A 15,618-nucleotide genomic window follows, 5' to 3' on the forward strand; every position below is an offset into this window, starting at 1 on the left:
TCAGTTACAGCAACTTGAGCTGATCTTGGAAGGTTCTACTTCATCCCCACAGAAGTTGGGATAGGGGCAGACCCAGTGAGTAGCACCTCCAGTGCCATCTCTGCCCCCCGCCGCCCCCACCCCCCCGCCTTCACAAAGCACTCTTCCCCACAGTCCCGGCCTGCAGGTACTTCAACATCAAAAGAAAATTTGGGTCGCCTGGGTGGCTCAGTCAGTTAAGCAACTGACTCTTGATTTTGGCTCCCGTCAGGATCTCAGGGTCCTGGGATTGAGTCCTGTGTTGGGCTCCACGCTCAGGATGGAGTCCCCTTGTCCTTCTCCCTCTTCCCCTCCCCCAGCTTGTGCTCTTCCTCTCTCTCTCTCTCTCTCTCTCTCTCTCTCTCAAATGAATAAATAAAATCTAAAAAAAAAAAAAAAGAAAATTTGCAAAATGAAGGAAGAAGTCTATACTGAGGGACAAAGCTGAGAAAAAAAGGGGGTGAAGTGTTTGTAGGGCTAAAAGCCAGGGAACTTTAGGGGTGAGGTTGAAGGATGAGGCCAGCAGGAACACAGGAGCTGCCCTGGTCTCAGTTCTACTTATCAGGCCCTGCAGCCTTTTGAGTCTGGGATCTCTTATCATCCATCAGAAATGAGCCATTTGCCCCTACAGCAAAACTTCAGCTAAGGGCGCATGGGTGGCTTGGTCAGTTGAACATCTGGCTCTTGATTTCAGCTCAGGTAATGGTCTCAGGGTCCTGGGATGGGGCCCTGTGTTGGGCTCTGCGCTCAGTGTGGAGTCTGCTTGTCCTTCTCCCTCTGCTCCTCCCTTTCTCTCTTTCTCTGTCTCTGTCTCTGAAATAAATAAATAAATCTTAAAAAAGAAAAAAAGAAAAGAGGAAGACACATGAGGGAGTGATTCATGACTGAAAGGAACCCAAAGCTATCTGCCCTGGCCTGGACATTGGTCCCCTCTGCATCTCTTCCTGTGATTCCGGGATCTGACATTGATCTCACTAGGCCAAGCCTGTGTGATGGCTCTACAATGCTGTGTGAATTTTAATAGAATACATACACTTTTTTTCTTTCCATCATGTTGGCCAAGAAGGGCCATTATGGCGCTGGGAATGTAAGACAGGCAAGAGTGAGTCCAGTTGAAAGAGCTTTTAGCAGCATAGTGAGGACAGTTTTAAGCATGTGGCTAAAAGACTGGGCACAGACATTGGGGGCACTTTTAGAGGGGCTGTGCTTTAAGGCCCCGAAACCTGGTATTGTCAGGCTGATGGTGGGCATTGCTAGTAATCTTACACGTGCCAGGAGAGGGCCAAAGCAACATGGTTATGAGGTCTAAGTTCCGAGACCAAAGAATTTTTGGGGTATGGTTATATGGTTAAAGGAACCTGGTTTTGGGATTGGAGGGGTAGCAGGAAGACATGGTCAAGGAGTCCCTCAGATTGCAGGCTAGAGACTGAACCCTGAGCAATCCCTAAAGGCAGGGATAGAAAGGGATGCAGCAAAGGTTAGGGACATAGAAAAAAAATAAAACAGGAGAGTGTCATAAAAATCAATTGAGACTAATGGACTTGCAGAAGGAAGTAAGAATTAGTTGATTAGGTGCGAAGACCACTAAGGGGAGCATCACTTGGTACCTCTGTTCTCAGAAGCTAGACTTCTGCCACCTTCACACTCACGGAGGGGTCAGGGGTCAGAAGACCGTGCCTGAAGCCCTCTGTGAGCTAGCATGGGGTGGTCATGTATGGAGGACAGATGTGACTCTCAGTGTTTCTTAAGAGGTCACCTCCAGCTAACACTTTGCACTCCCTGTACGCAGGCTTCTCCCTGAGTATGTCCTCGGCTGTGTGATGAGGAGTGATGTCCAGCTAAAGCCTTGTCCACATTACCTTACAATCAAGCCTTCTCCCCTGAGTGTGTTCTCTGGTGTGGTTGACAATTGGCTTGTTGTTAAACACACACCCTTGCTCCTTGCACACCTAAGGGTTTTTCCTGAGTGTGCCCTCCGGTGTCTCATGAGGGCTGACTTATAGCTAAAGCCACACCCACATTCCCTGCACGCATAAGGCTCTTCCCCTGAGTGTGTCCTCTGACATGTGCTGAGAGTAGACTTGGGGCTAAAGTCTCGCCCTCACACCATGCACTTGTAAGGCTTCTCACCCGTGTGTGTCCTCTGGTGTGTGCTGAGGACTGTCCTGCAGCTAAAAGCTTGCCCACACTCCCCACACGCATAAGGCTTCTCCCCAGAATGTGTCTTCTGGTGGGTGATGAGGTGTGATTTCACCCTAAAGCCTCGGCCACAGTTCCTGCACACATAAGGCTTATCTCCTGTGTGAATCCTCTGGTGCTTAACAAGGTCTGACTTTTCACTAATGCCTTGCCCACATACTATGCACACGAAGGGCTTCTCGCTTGTGTGTGTCCTCTGGTGTCTGAGGAGGTCTGATCTGTGGCTAAAAGCTCATCCACATTCCCTGCTCACATGAGGCTTCTCACCCAAATGTGCACTCTGGTGGTTGTGGAGGGTAGATTTTTCTATAAAGCCTCACCCACACTCCCCACACACAGGAGGCTTTTCCCCTGTGTGTGTCCTCTCATGTGTGATGAGATGTGACTTCCTGCCAAAGCCTCGCCTGCACTCCCTCCACATGCATGTTTCCCCTGTGACTGCCTTGTGTCTGAATAGATGTGTCTTCTGGCTAAAATCTGGTCCATGCTCTCCAAACTCAACTGCTCCAAATCCTGAGGTTTCTACCCTTTCACGAGCCGTGTGCACTTCCCCAGAGTTTGTCCTATGGGCTGGACTGAGTTGTATCTTCAATACTAGGTTGCCTGCCTGGGAGCTTACTGATGGTCCCTGGGGTGAGCTAGAGAAAACCTTGTAAGTGCCCCTCTAATTTGTACTCCCAGACAAGGTTAAGAACCTCCTCTTCCTTGATCTTCTGCTTTGCTCCTCCAGTGGTTTTTATCAGAATGCTGTTGCTGCTGCTGCTGGTCCTCTGGGCTCTGGTCACCTGTGGCTATGGCCCTGAGAAAGTGGCATTAAAATCTCTCCCATTTTTTTTAAGGAGATAGAAGTTTATTGAATACCCTGCAAGGGGGTGGCAGACAGGACAGCAGAAGAGAGACTGCTGAAATCTCTCCCATCCCAAATACATCACAAAACCCTTCCGACTATGGTCAGAGCCATGATTTCCCTTTCCCTTCTCCTTCCCCCTTTCCCTTTTCCTTCCATGGTTTTTTAACCGGAAGAATGGAAATCACTTCACCACCCCCATACAGTGACTATTCCACCCATCTAACTCACTGACTTATCTACACCTAATTTATAAAAGATGGCTAATGACATGCCCCCTTACCACCACACCCTGCACGAGGGGTAACAGCCCCACGTGTGTGGGGTCAATACCACATGAAGTTGGGTTTCCACATGAGGACATGGGGTCCCAGCCACAAAGACCTACGGTCCAGACCCCAGTGAAGTTGGGTCCTGATTGGGAGACTAGGTCCTGAGCACCATCGGAGTGACTGCTCTGAGCAAGGCAGTGGTCACAGCCCCGATTACATGGGTTCGAGGCTCTGATCAAGTGGGCTCAGGGGTCTTAGCAAAGGGGCCGCATGCCCTGATGATGTGCGTCATGGCCGCAACATGTGGGGATCACAGTCACAGTTAGTGAGGTCACAGTTCCCATCACTTGGGGCCAATGGCTTTAATCATGTGGTGTCATGGTCCTGATCACGTGAGGTCATGGCACTGTTCACGCGCGGTGACGGCTTCCAGCACGTGGGGTCACGTCTAAGAACTGGAGGGGGTCACTGCCAGAGGAGCGTTCTGCTTCGGAACTACGCTTTCCGGCAGGCTGCTGGCCGCACCCTGACTCATTTCCTTTAGGATCCCCTCCTCCTTCTGGCGCCACTGGAGGCCCTGGGGTTCGCCGCGCCATCCTCCTTAGACTTGCCTCTGCCAGTGTCACCGCTGCCGCCCCCGCCTCGCCTTCCTGCCAGCCCAGGCTCGGAGGTGGGCCCCGCGGGCTCTGCTCCGGCCTGGGCGGTCCACGGTGAATCGGCCGGCCAGGCGGCCTCGCGAAGGGAAGGGCGAGAGGAAGTGACCCCCTGCTTTATCCCGCACTCCGACCTCAGGCGGCGAGCTGGTGTCGCGGTATCCGAGGCCTGGGCTGGCCTTCAGGGCATGCGGGCGGTTGAGGGCCGGACCCAGTACGCGGAGCTGAGGACCCCTGACTACTCACCTACGCTGTCGCTGGGCGGGGTTTCCCGTGCACTGTCCATGGTGCTAACGGCCGCCACCCCGAATCTGCTCTCTGCTCCCGCAGCCATTGGCCACAAGTGACTGTGGACCACCTGTTGTGGCGAGTGCTGCTGAGGAACTACATTTTAAATTTTACTTTTAATTAATTTGTAACTAAAGACTGAAGAAGTCTAAAATATTTCCCCATCCAACACAAATCCATCCTGGATGGATGAAGTGTGTCTACGGGAGAAAGTGTGCCCCACAGCTCCAGCCTGACGCAGCCTTACCCAGGAGCCTCCTTTACCCTATCTGGACAAGGATGACCACGGCCACTCCGGCCACCTCCCCCACTCACCCGACCCTCCCAAGGCCCTTCCCTTCCCTTTCTGCATTCCTGGGACTTGGATCTGGAAGCATAAACCAGGAACACTCCCAGGGTGGGGGAGGTACTGATGGGTCTGAGCTCCGCTGTGCTCCTTGGATGCCAAGAGCAGCATCCGGGTACAGACAGGGCAGGGGGTGGGGCTTTGCTGGCAGACGGGAAGGGTGAGCAAGACCCAGGATGGCTCTGAAGCTGGAGTTTGGCAATGGGCAAGAAAACTTTCCTTTCTTTTACCAACTGTAGCTGAGGCTTGCCAATTTGGACCCTATTCGGATTCTGGAATCAGACTAGTCATGTGAAATTTCCATTCCCTAGTGTGCAATGGGTAATTCAATAAAGATCGTGCCATGATTGGGTGAGAGTGTGCTATATTTAGCTCACCAAACTCTTTTCAGGCAATTTAAGCAAATCTGTCTATCCTGAGGAAGTTATTTGGCCTTTTCCTACCTTGTGTGGGTTTTTTCCCCCCTGTTTTTTGTTTTGGTTTTCCCCCCATGTGAAATGCGCGGAGGTTACCCTTTATCTTCCTTAAGGAAGAGGCGGGCAAGGCAAGGAGCACGCATTCCAAGGGGCTAACTTTGGCGGAGGCTTCCAAGTGCCCCCTCCCTGCTCTTGACCAAGGCTCCAGGCGCCCTGGAAGCAGCCCATGGGGCTACAGGTTCAGCTCGAGGAAATGCCTTCTGGCTCCTTGTGAAACCACCACCTCTTGTTCGGCTGTCCAGCCACCCTGGACCTCCCACAGGATGCTCCTCTTGGCCTGCCCCCCTCCCCTCCATACTAATGGCTTGTTTGCAATGCTTTTTCACCTCAGGTTTTTCTTTTGGATTCCACAGGCTCCCCTAACTCGGTTTTTTGCCCCAGGTCAAAGATGCCATACCCCAGGCTCCTGAGGTGGTCAGCCAGACCTGCCTGCGGGCCCCAGAACCAGACCACAGAGTCCTCTCAAAACCACGCTGATATGCACGTCCTCATCCCTGCAAACAGGATCTGGCCAAACTAGAAACAGGTGCTTGGTGTGTTTCAAATGCCACAAAGGCCTTTTTGAACAGGGAAGACATTGGTGGTCACGAAAACCATGAGGCTGACTGGCTCCAACATGTGCAAGAGGGGAAAACACCTCCGGCCCCACGGAGCATGCCACCCTCATCTCGTAAAAGCCTTGAGCCCATGTGCTCTGAGGCTGAAGCTCCTGTTGTGGGGCAGTCTGGTGACAAACAGTAAGTCTAAAAGCAGCAGAAGGATAAATACAGACCCATGGAAACATTTCAGTACCCACCCCACTGATTCATTGACCTGTTCAAACAGAGGCTCTCATACCAATCAAAAGCTTTAAAAACAAAAACGAACAAATAAAAACTCCAAAAAACTGGCACTGAGATCACAAATAGAAAACATTGTTCATCTTTGGAGCAACACAGTGACCTTCTGCACTAGGTGAGTGGATACTTACGAGGCCAAACTCCACTCATCTCTGCTCACGGGCGGCACCTGGCTGGTTACCCTTGTAACCAGTTAATGCACCTGCCCTGCTGTGCGTTCCAGGGCTCCTCCAGTGAATGTGGCCCCAAACTCTGAGTTCCTATCAGTGATTTTCACCACGAGACCACAGCTGGGCAATATGCTTCCTCTGGGGGCGCCTGGGTGGCTCGGTCGTTAAGTGTCTGCCTTTGGCTCAGGGCATGATCCCAAAGTCCTGAGATCGAGCCCCACATTGGGCTCCTCCCCTGGGAGCCTGCTTCTTCATCTCCCACTCCCCCTTCTTGTGTTCCCTCTCTCGCTGGCTGTCTCTCTCTCTGTCAAATAAATAAATAAATAAAATCTTTGAAAAAAAAATGCTTCCTCTGCCTCGTGTTTAAAGACATTCCAGCCTTGAGTCACCAAAGTCATCCTTGGAATCACCAGAAAATACAGGCTACCCATCAGCCAAACTTCTCCCCTAAGGGGAAGACAGGGACTGTCATTTCTCAGGTGCCTGTTATGTGTTCTGGAGGCAACAGCCTACAGCCTCGGTGACTGATACAGGTCAATGTCACCAGCTGCTCTGATCTTGTCTGTTTGGGGTGGTTCCTCTTGTCACAAACCTCTGGGGGGGGAGCATTTCCCCTAAAAGGACCAGGCTAAAAGCATGCCTCCTGAATCCATGCTATTGCCCCAAACCAGCCACAAGGAGCAAAGACCATCCAAGGAGCAGCTAGAGGATTGACTCTAAAGCAACTACAAAAATAATCCAAGTAAAATATTGATTGTAGAGTCTAATAGGTGGGTACATGTTCACCATACAATTCTTCTAATGGTCCTGTATGGTTAACTACTTTTTAATTTTTTATTTAATTTTATTATTTTTTTTAGGGAGCTCTACACCCAATGTGGTGCTTAAACTCACGACCCTGAGATCAAGAGTCACATGTTCTGCTGACTGAGCCAGCCAGGTGCCCGTGTTTAACTACTTTTTAAATAAAATATTGAGAAAAATTTAAAAACAAAATCACACAAAGATGAACACCTTTGATGGAAGAGAAAACCTATTTCCTATAGCAAGAGCCTTTTCAGATCCTTGTAATCAGAGAAGGCCACGTCCATTTACTAAGACAATTAGCTCTGATTTCCAGGGTGATCACAACAATGGCCCACAACTGGGCATGGGAATTCAGTAATTGATGAACGGTGGCCATCACAGAAGGAAGGGTCAAGTGGAGCCCACTCAACATGGGCCCGCTTCAGAAGGTGGGAGCCACAGGAAGCAGAAAACCTTAGCGTGACCTGCTCGCCAGGAAGAAGCAAGCATGACAGATAACAAAGGAAATGCTATGTGATATCCTGCCTCCTGTTGCTCTCAGAGCAGGATGTCTATGTCTTATTTTAGGTTGGCCCCAGAAGCAGATCTAAGACAAGGACGCAAGGGGAAGGAGTTTATTTGGTAGGCGAATACAGAAGGCAGGATCGGGAGCATAAGGAAGTGAGATGGAGCAGGAACAGAAGCCAGAACAGGGTGTGTTAATAACAGGTCATTGCTGTGGGCAACAGGGGCACAACCAGCTGGGGACCTGGGCAATATCTTGGAGTGGACGCACTCAAGGAGCAAGGAAGAGAAAATATTTTCCCACCAACTTCCACCAATCTTTGGTTGAGGTTGCTCCTTGGAGTGCCAACACCCCCAGCAAAGAGCCACTGGTGCTTCTAGTCGCTACTGAATGGCAAGTGAGCAAGACATTGACAGTGTCTGAAACACCCATGTCTCCCCTAGCCAGAGCTCTTCAGCCTGCCAAGCGAGACTCTTGCTTTTAATGGTACCAAATGTTGATACCATTTGATCCCTAAACACAAGCCCCCAACTTAAATCTGCTACCCAGCTAAAGAAACAGTGATGTTTTCCAATGCCAGAGGAGATGCCAGGAGCGGTGGGCTTTTCCAGAGTTAAGATTTTCAAGGGGAGGGGCACCTGGGTGGCACAGTGGTTAAGCGTCTGCCTTCGGCTCAGGGCGTGATTCCGGTGTTCTGGGATCGAGCCCCACATCAGGCTCCTCCGCTGTGAGCCTGCTTCTTCCTCTCCCACTCCCCCTGCTTGTGTTCCCTCTCTCGCTGGCTGTCTCTATCTCTGTTAAATAAATAAATAAAATCTTTAAAAAAAAAAAAGATTTTCAAGGGGAATTGGAACTTTATGGGAACTGCACCAGCAGGCTGACCTTAGAACCTAGCCGGCCGGGAGACTTAACTGCCTCCCTGTGTTTCCCAAAATGCCTGGCCCCTCCCTCAGCTGCCATCTCCATAGAAGCAGGAACAGCTCTGCAACCTCTCCACTAACTACACACAGCGTTGATTTTATCACTACTGGGTGTTCAGCGAGGATGGTGGGAGGCATTTGAAGGGCATGGGGAAGAATCCTGAGAATGGAGACACTGTCCTGGCCGTCCTAGCCCTACAGCCTCGCCCCATGCCATTCTGGGTGGAATAGCTGCCCCCACCTTTGTGCTTTGCATGGGTGCGTGTGCACATATACACTCGCATACGCGCGCGCACACATGCACACACACACATACACACACACGCGCGCGCAAGTCCTTCCAGAAATGATGACTCGATCGTGGTGAGCAAGACAAGTAAAATTGAAGCTTAGAGGAAGTTGCTTTCACAAAAATTTATTTTTAGGGTCCAGAAGCCTAAGTCAGGGCAAAGCAGACCCTTAGACCTGTGGCCTGGGTGGAAGATTCTTTAAAATATCCCTGATTCCCTTGCCAATTCTCCAAATCCTTCCGCCAATTCTCCGAATGCTTCCGCGAATTTTGTGCCCCGCTTTCTTGATGAAATCCCGCAGCCTGACAAATCTGGCTTCCTGGGCCTGTGTGTCAGAAGGAAGTAGTTTCTTTATGGGGGCTGGGCTGGACCCAGGGTCAAGACAAGATCCCTCCCCTCCTAGACACCTCTCTCTTGGGCTCCCCAAAGAGCCTTGGGGCTCCAGTTCATCCTCTGGCTATAACCTTCAGAGTATGTGGTTGATTGAATCCTTACACCCACGAACAGATGAAGAAACTGGCCCAGAGATGGCAGGGGGCTTCCCAGGGTCACACAGCTGAAAGCTCATTACTCAAAGTGGCTCTCAAGCCTCTCAACAGGAGTCAGAATCCCCTGGCGGGTTTGTTAAAGTACAAATTGCTGGGCCCCACACCAGAATCTGATTCTGTAGTTCTGAGTGGGGCCCAAGAATTTGCATTTCTAACAAATTCCCAGGTTCTCAGGACCACACTTTTGAGAACCACTGTTCTAAGGGATTGCAGAGACAGTCCTGGAGACCTGAGGCTCAGGTTGAGGGAGAAGCCCAGGGCAGGAGGGGCTTTCTCTGCCTGGATGCCACAGTGGTTAATTGGCCCATAGGATGTTCTATGCACCGCCACCCCATCAACCCCTCCAATCCAGAAGGGAACACTCACCTCATCACAGTTGATGTCATAGTAGCTCCTGTCCGCATCCAGGGTGACTGTCCCGTTACACCGTTTCACCAGCTGAGAAGAGGAGTCTCCAGGTCAAATTGGAACCCCTGTGCCATAACCTCCCAGCGTCACCCCAGTGGCTGGAAATATTCCCAGGAGGCCACTCGTTCAGCTCCCAGGGGGGCATCTGCCAGCAGCCCCAGCCTCACCCCATTGTCCTTGAAATCACACTCCTCCAGGGGCTTCTGTGTCGTCTTGGGACACACAGTCTCCTTCATGGTGAAGCTCACAGGCTTTGGGATGTCTGGGTTCTCATCCTGCTCAGGAGAGGAAGTGGGAAGACCAGACTCAGGCTCATGCTTGCCTTCTCTAATCTGTATACCTGCCCACCCCCCTGCCCCTGTGCCCCCCCACCAACCTCCCAGCTTAGGTACTGACTCTGTGCTAAGGCATAGAGGTGAGGCAGACAGAGCCCATTCTTGCCCTCACCAAACTGAGAGAGCATGAGCGGACCTCAGACAAGCTCTAATGGGTAGCACCTCCCCCTCAGGGGGCCACGAGAAAGCAGGGGCCTCCTGGAGGCAAAGACATTCCCACTGGAATCTCAAGGCTGAGCAGAGCCCTTCCCTGGGCAGGGAAGTCACATCCCAGAGCCAGTAATCCCAGTCTTAACCCTGGAACTTCCAGAACACTGAATGGGAGGGGCACCTCTTCACGCAGTAGAGATTCTAAGGCAAGAAGCACTCATGCTGGTGGGGAGAGGGGGGCACACGACGATGGAAAGGTTTCTTGGAAGAACACTTAAAGGGAGAAAGGCCTTCCTGACATGAGCAAAGCATGAAAAAAGGGAAGGACGGTACAGCCAAGACTGGCAGGCTGGAGCAGAGCCTCCCTCCTCACTGTCCCCCTCCTCAACTCACTCCCTCGGGCTGTGAGTCCAGCTGCAGGAGACGGTAGAAATTCTCCTCCGAGGACTGCTGGTTTAAGCTATCCACAACACGGAGCACAGCCTCCCTGTAGGTGAGGGTCCGGGAGGCAGCTGGAGTGATCACCAGGCCCAGCAGCAGTAGCAACAGTGACCACCGCGCCAGGGAGGGGCTGTCCCTCTGGGTCTCCATGGTCCCCAAGTCGGCCTCCTCCTAACCTGCAGGTCCCTCCTTTATGCCCAGCTTGGGCCTGATGCAAAGACCCAACTAGGAGCCTTCCTGACCCACCCATCACTGGCTGCCTGCCAGGATGTGGGTTGAGGCTTGCCTCAGCCCCTACTGTTGTTGCCTCACGGGGCTTGCTGGGCAGTGGGCAAGTCCTCCTCATGTGCAACTAAAGAATTCGTTTCTCCATCTCCCTGACAATGTGTTGGCCTCTCCTGGGCCCCACAGGGGAGTGTCATTGCCAGGGTTGCTCAAGACAGTTGAGTCCTTCCGGAGAGAAAGGGAGACAGGCAGGTGTCCAAGATCCTTCTCCCCAGATGACCTCCTCAGGAATCATAGTAATGTAGTGTCTTCACCAATCAATCCCCAGCTCTAGGCACTGCCTTGCACCCAGTGGGCACTCAGCTAATGTTTGATGAATGAATAACAGCAACCAGCCCTCATCTAGAGCCTGAAATACCCAGTCGGTCCTAAAAGGAGACTTTCAAGGCCACACCATGGTGTTCTCTGGACCCAGCCCTCAGCCAGTTCAGAGGCTCAGCTCTGGCTGTCCCCCTTTCCTGCGTTCTTCTCCACTGCATTTTTCAGTCTAAAAATGGCCCCAGCCACCACTAGATGTGGTCCATTGCCCTGGCTTCCCCCCACCTGAGCCTGAAGAAGGGTCATCTACTCTCATTGACCCCCTTCTTCACTCTCTCTCACACTCAAGACCACTGCAGGCTGGCCAGCCCTCACTGGCTGCAGTGGTCACTCTCAAGCCTTGTCTTTACCTATGCAGGCACTGATGACCTCTGCAGCATTGTCCCCTGATGCCACTCTCCTGGTTTCCCTCTCACCTCCCTGGTACTCCTTCTCAATCTCCTCCAGGGACCCTTCTCTTAATATGGGGGGCTTGCAGAATTATATCCTGAGCTGCTTCTCTTCCCAGTCCTCACATCTCCCTGGGGACAACCCCTCTCAGGACACGTTATCAGAGACAGACCCGGTCTGTGTCTCTAAATTCAAGACTCCCATGAATACCTCTGCTTGTCCCCACACACCTCCTGGGCTGGTAGCAGAGCCTGGAGTCTTGTTGCTCCCCATTGCCCTTACCCGCAGTCCAGCACATCCCAGGCACCAGGATGCCCTGTATACTCCAACTGCTCAGACCCCTCCAAGCCTCCTTCTCTCCCTCAGCCTCTGCTCCTGATGCCTCTGCTTGGCATGCCTTTCCACCTTGTGAAGACTTCCCTGACCTCCAACCAGACACAGCAGCCTCCTCCTCTTTGCTCCTCTTTGCATCCTCCAGAAAGGCTCCTCTGAATTGACTCCAAATGAACCTCTGTCCATTGCTCTGGTTGAGACACCAGGCTGGGGTGGCTGGTTCTGGGGGGTGGAGAGAGCACCGCTGGGAGAAATGATCAGCCAAAGCAACAGAGGGGTCCAGAGGCCATGAGGCAAATGCTAGTCCAAGCTCTCCTGAGGAACAGCCATGAGGCTGTGAGGCTGGGGTAGCTCCTGGCTCCAGGGGCCCATGGGACTCTTGGGGGCTTGGGTGGGGCACCTTGGAAGGTGGCAGTCTGGATGCATGCTGCTTGTTGTGCACTCAGCCTTGGGGGAAGGAAGGAGAAATGGGCTGCTGTGCAACCTAGTTTCACGGGCCAGCTGTTGCCCCAGTGGCCTCTTGGTCAAGCAGGGCTTCACATCAGGGCCTTTTACAGCAATTCTGCCCAGACCGCAATTCCCACTGCGCGCCTTTCTCTCCCCTACAGGATTGTACTGCCAGAAGACCTGGAATGGGGGGGACCCTGAGCGCCATCATTTCCTAGCTGTGTGACTTGGAGCAAGTTGCTTTGTTTTCCTGGGCCTCAATGGGTTAACCTCATCTTTAGGTTGGGGATTACATGCCCTGCAATGTCTGCATGGGGACACATGTGACAATGAGTGAGAAAGTGCATGTGTCCTGTCAAGTCTTTCACTCCCAGGCATTTTTGTGAATGAGGTCAAGGTCAAGTCTCCTTGCTCTGTAATGAGTCTAGCTCAACTGTTCCCCAACAGATGCATGCCCACATGCAGGTTTGGGAGCTGTGCCCTCCTTGCCAACACCATCACCCACTGTGCCAGGCCCCTGTTACATTTCTCCTCAGAGTCAGCCTCTCCAGGAGGTCTGGCCCAATGTCACCCCCAGTTGGCATCCTCTATGATGCACCCCACACCCAATGCCAGAATGGGAGGCAGCTCACCAACCTTACCTTTAGTCTCAGGCTGGTCCCCAGGATAGGACTACCTATCTCCTTAGGCAAGGGTCATGAAGGCCTGAGCTGCCCCCTCAGACTTGGACTCCCCAAGCCACCCCTTCCGCCCAGCCTCCACCCAGGCCAAGGGCTTCCCAAATGTGACAAGTTTATCCCACAGACAGAGGCTCCCGAGGGTAAGTCTCTGCATTCCCTTCATCCCACAATTTCCCTTGGGGACCGGACCTGTTTCATCTTTGGACCCCTCTCAGGACACAGCACTGGGCTCTGCCCTCAGAGGGGTCTGGCAGTCAGCGGGTCCAGAGCCAGGTTTAGAAAACATCCGTCAAAAGAAAAGCTACATGTCACGGAGGTGGTGATGGGTTATTTCTAGCAAATATGCCTCTGTTTCCTGGAGTGATTCCCAAGAGGGGCCTGGGACATGGTGTCCAGGGAGATGGAAGCTCTGTCCAGCCAGAACAGGGAAACCCAGATATTACCCGGATTTCAGCTTCTAGGGCCCATCTGTCTTCCCCTGGTGGTGATTGCAAGGTGGTGGTGGGGGGGAAGGACAGGAAGTGTCAGACCGAAGCATGTGTCCTCCTGGGAAAGGCCAAGGCAGCTGTGGGCAATCACACCCTGTCCGGTGCAAGAATACCCACCCCGGGCCAGGGACCCATTGCAAAATCAGATTTCCCATCTCCACATTTGCCGCCAATGAGGAAGACAAACGAGACCTTCAGCTTCCTGACCTGGGCAGCCCCTCCTGCTTGCCTGGTGACCTTGCCCAGCTCCATTCCCCATTCCCAGCCTCTCCCCTTGTCAGTGATCCATAAACCCTCTGCAGCTCCAACACTTCTGTGCCTCCAGGTGGCTGGGGCTGGTGCAGCAGGAGAGAAGCCAGCCCCCTGATGAGCCTCCCTCTTTCAACCTTCCCTTCCAGTCCCCAGAGTGATGTGACTGAAGGCAGGACTGGCCCATGACCGCCATCTTCCCCTCTCTCATGCTGGCCGGGCAGCCTGCACCTGTAACTCGTATCCATTACCAGTGGCCGTAGGGATTGGGAAGCAGGTGTCTGCTCCCAAATCAACCTTTCTTTGTTGTGATAGCTTTACTGAGATGTGACTGACATGCCGCACAGTTCACCCATTAAAGTGTAAAGTCGATGATTTTTAGTATCTTCACAGAATTGGGCAAGCAGCACCGCAGTCAATTTTAGAGTATTTTCATCATCTCCAAAAGAAACCCCTTGGAGGGGCACCTGAGTGGCTCAGTCTGTTAGCATCCGACTCTGGATTTCAGCTCGGGTCATGGTCTCAGGCCCTGAGATTGAGCCCTGTCTTGGGCTCTGCACTCAGCAACGAGTCTGCTTGAGAGTCTCTCTCCCTCTTCCTCTTCCCCTCCCCCCTCCTCACTTGCCTGTGCTCTTTCTCCCTAAGATAAATAAATAAATCTTAAAAAAATAAAATAAAATAAAACCCTGCTAGCAGTCATTCCCCTTTCCCCCACAAGCTGCACACTCAGCCCTAGGCAACCACTAATTTACTTTCTGTCTCTATGAATTTTCCTATTCTCAACATTTATATAAACAGTTTGGCCTCTTTCACTGAGCGTAATGTTTTCAAGATTTATCCATGATGTGGCATGTATCGGTACTTCGTTTCTAGAGCCAAGTAATATTCCATGGTATGGTTATACCACATTTTGTCTACCCACATAGAAATGGATGGACATTTGAGGTGTTTCTACTTTTTGGTTATTACAAGTAATTCTAATTGACTTTTGTTTTTTAAGATTTTGTTTATGTATTTTGAGAGAGAGAGCATGTGTGGGCCGGGGGAGGGGCAGAGGGAGAGGGAGAGAGAGATTCTGGAGTAGACTCCGTGCCAAGGGCAGAGCCCATTGCAGAGCCCCATCCCATGACCCCGAGATCATGACCTGAGCCGAAATTAAGAGTCAGATGCTGGGGCGCCTGGGCGCCTGTAAGTGTCTGCCTTCGGCCCATGGCATGATCCCAGGGTCCTGGGATCGAGCCCCACATGGGCTCTCTGTTCCACTGGGAGCCTGCTTCTTCCTCTCCCACTCCCCCTGCTTGTGTTCCCTCTCTCGCTGGCTGTGTCTCTCTCTGTCAAATAAATAAATTAAAAAATCTTTAAAAAAAAAAAAAAGAGTCAGACGCTTAACCAACTGAACCACCCAGGCGGCCCTCTCATTGACGCCTTATGTTTGCTAGGAGCATAGTGTTGAAGTGGAACCTTCCACACTACATCTTCAGCCCAGCATGACAGGGACCAGTTTTAGCCCTCTAGCCGGGCTTTCAAGGTTGTCCATCATCTGCCAGCCTGTCCACCCTCCTCACTTCCTGTTCCTCCCACCTGCATACCAAGGTCTTAAACTTTGGAACACCACACTGGCTTCAGCCTCTAAACCTTGCTAAGGCATCTCCTCTGCCCCTCCTGGGTGTCCTAAGTTCACCCCACAGCACACCTGAACCCAGTCCATCTCTCAAGTTCAGCCCAAATCACACCTCCCCCAGATGCCCTCCCTAATTGCCAATGGCCCAGAGGGAATTCTTCCAGCCACTCCCTGGGGGCCCAAAGTATACATACTGTCCCTAAGTGGTCTCCCCAGTGATGCTTTGTCCTTTATCCTTTACCCCAGAGAATGATAGAGGCCACAGCATCAGGGAAAGAACCTGGGAGGGAGTAAC

General features: G+C 52.1%; 2 protein-coding genes across 2 annotated transcripts; both read right to left on the reverse strand.

Moving 5' to 3' along the window:
- Positions 1-2,119: 2,119 nt before the first annotated feature.
- ZNF589 (zinc finger protein 589) lies at positions 2,120-4,323 on the reverse strand. Its single transcript, XM_087866699.1, is given in 3 exon segments — positions 2,120-2,895; positions 2,898-3,002; positions 4,236-4,323. Coding segments are annotated over 3 exon segments (969 nt in total).
- Positions 4,324-8,739: 4,416 nt separating this feature from the next.
- On the reverse strand, positions 8,740-10,704 carry CAMP (cathelicidin antimicrobial peptide). Its single transcript, XM_045778613.2, has 4 exons — positions 10,465-10,704; positions 9,754-9,861; positions 9,545-9,616; positions 8,740-8,955 (listed from the first exon to the last, which is right to left on the reverse strand). Exons 1-4 carry the CDS (start codon positions 10,660-10,662, stop codon positions 8,800-8,802), a joined length of 534 nt encoding a protein of 177 aa, XP_045634569.1. The 5' UTR covers positions 10,663-10,704; the 3' UTR covers positions 8,740-8,799.
- Positions 10,705-15,618: the final 4,914 nt, after the last annotated feature.

This window comes from Ursus americanus, chromosome 14, assembly GCF_024610735.1.
Source record: "Ursus americanus isolate L20-20 chromosome 14, mUrsAme1.1.p, whole genome shotgun sequence".
Classification (NCBI taxonomy): domain Eukaryota; kingdom Metazoa; phylum Chordata; class Mammalia; order Carnivora; family Ursidae; genus Ursus; species Ursus americanus.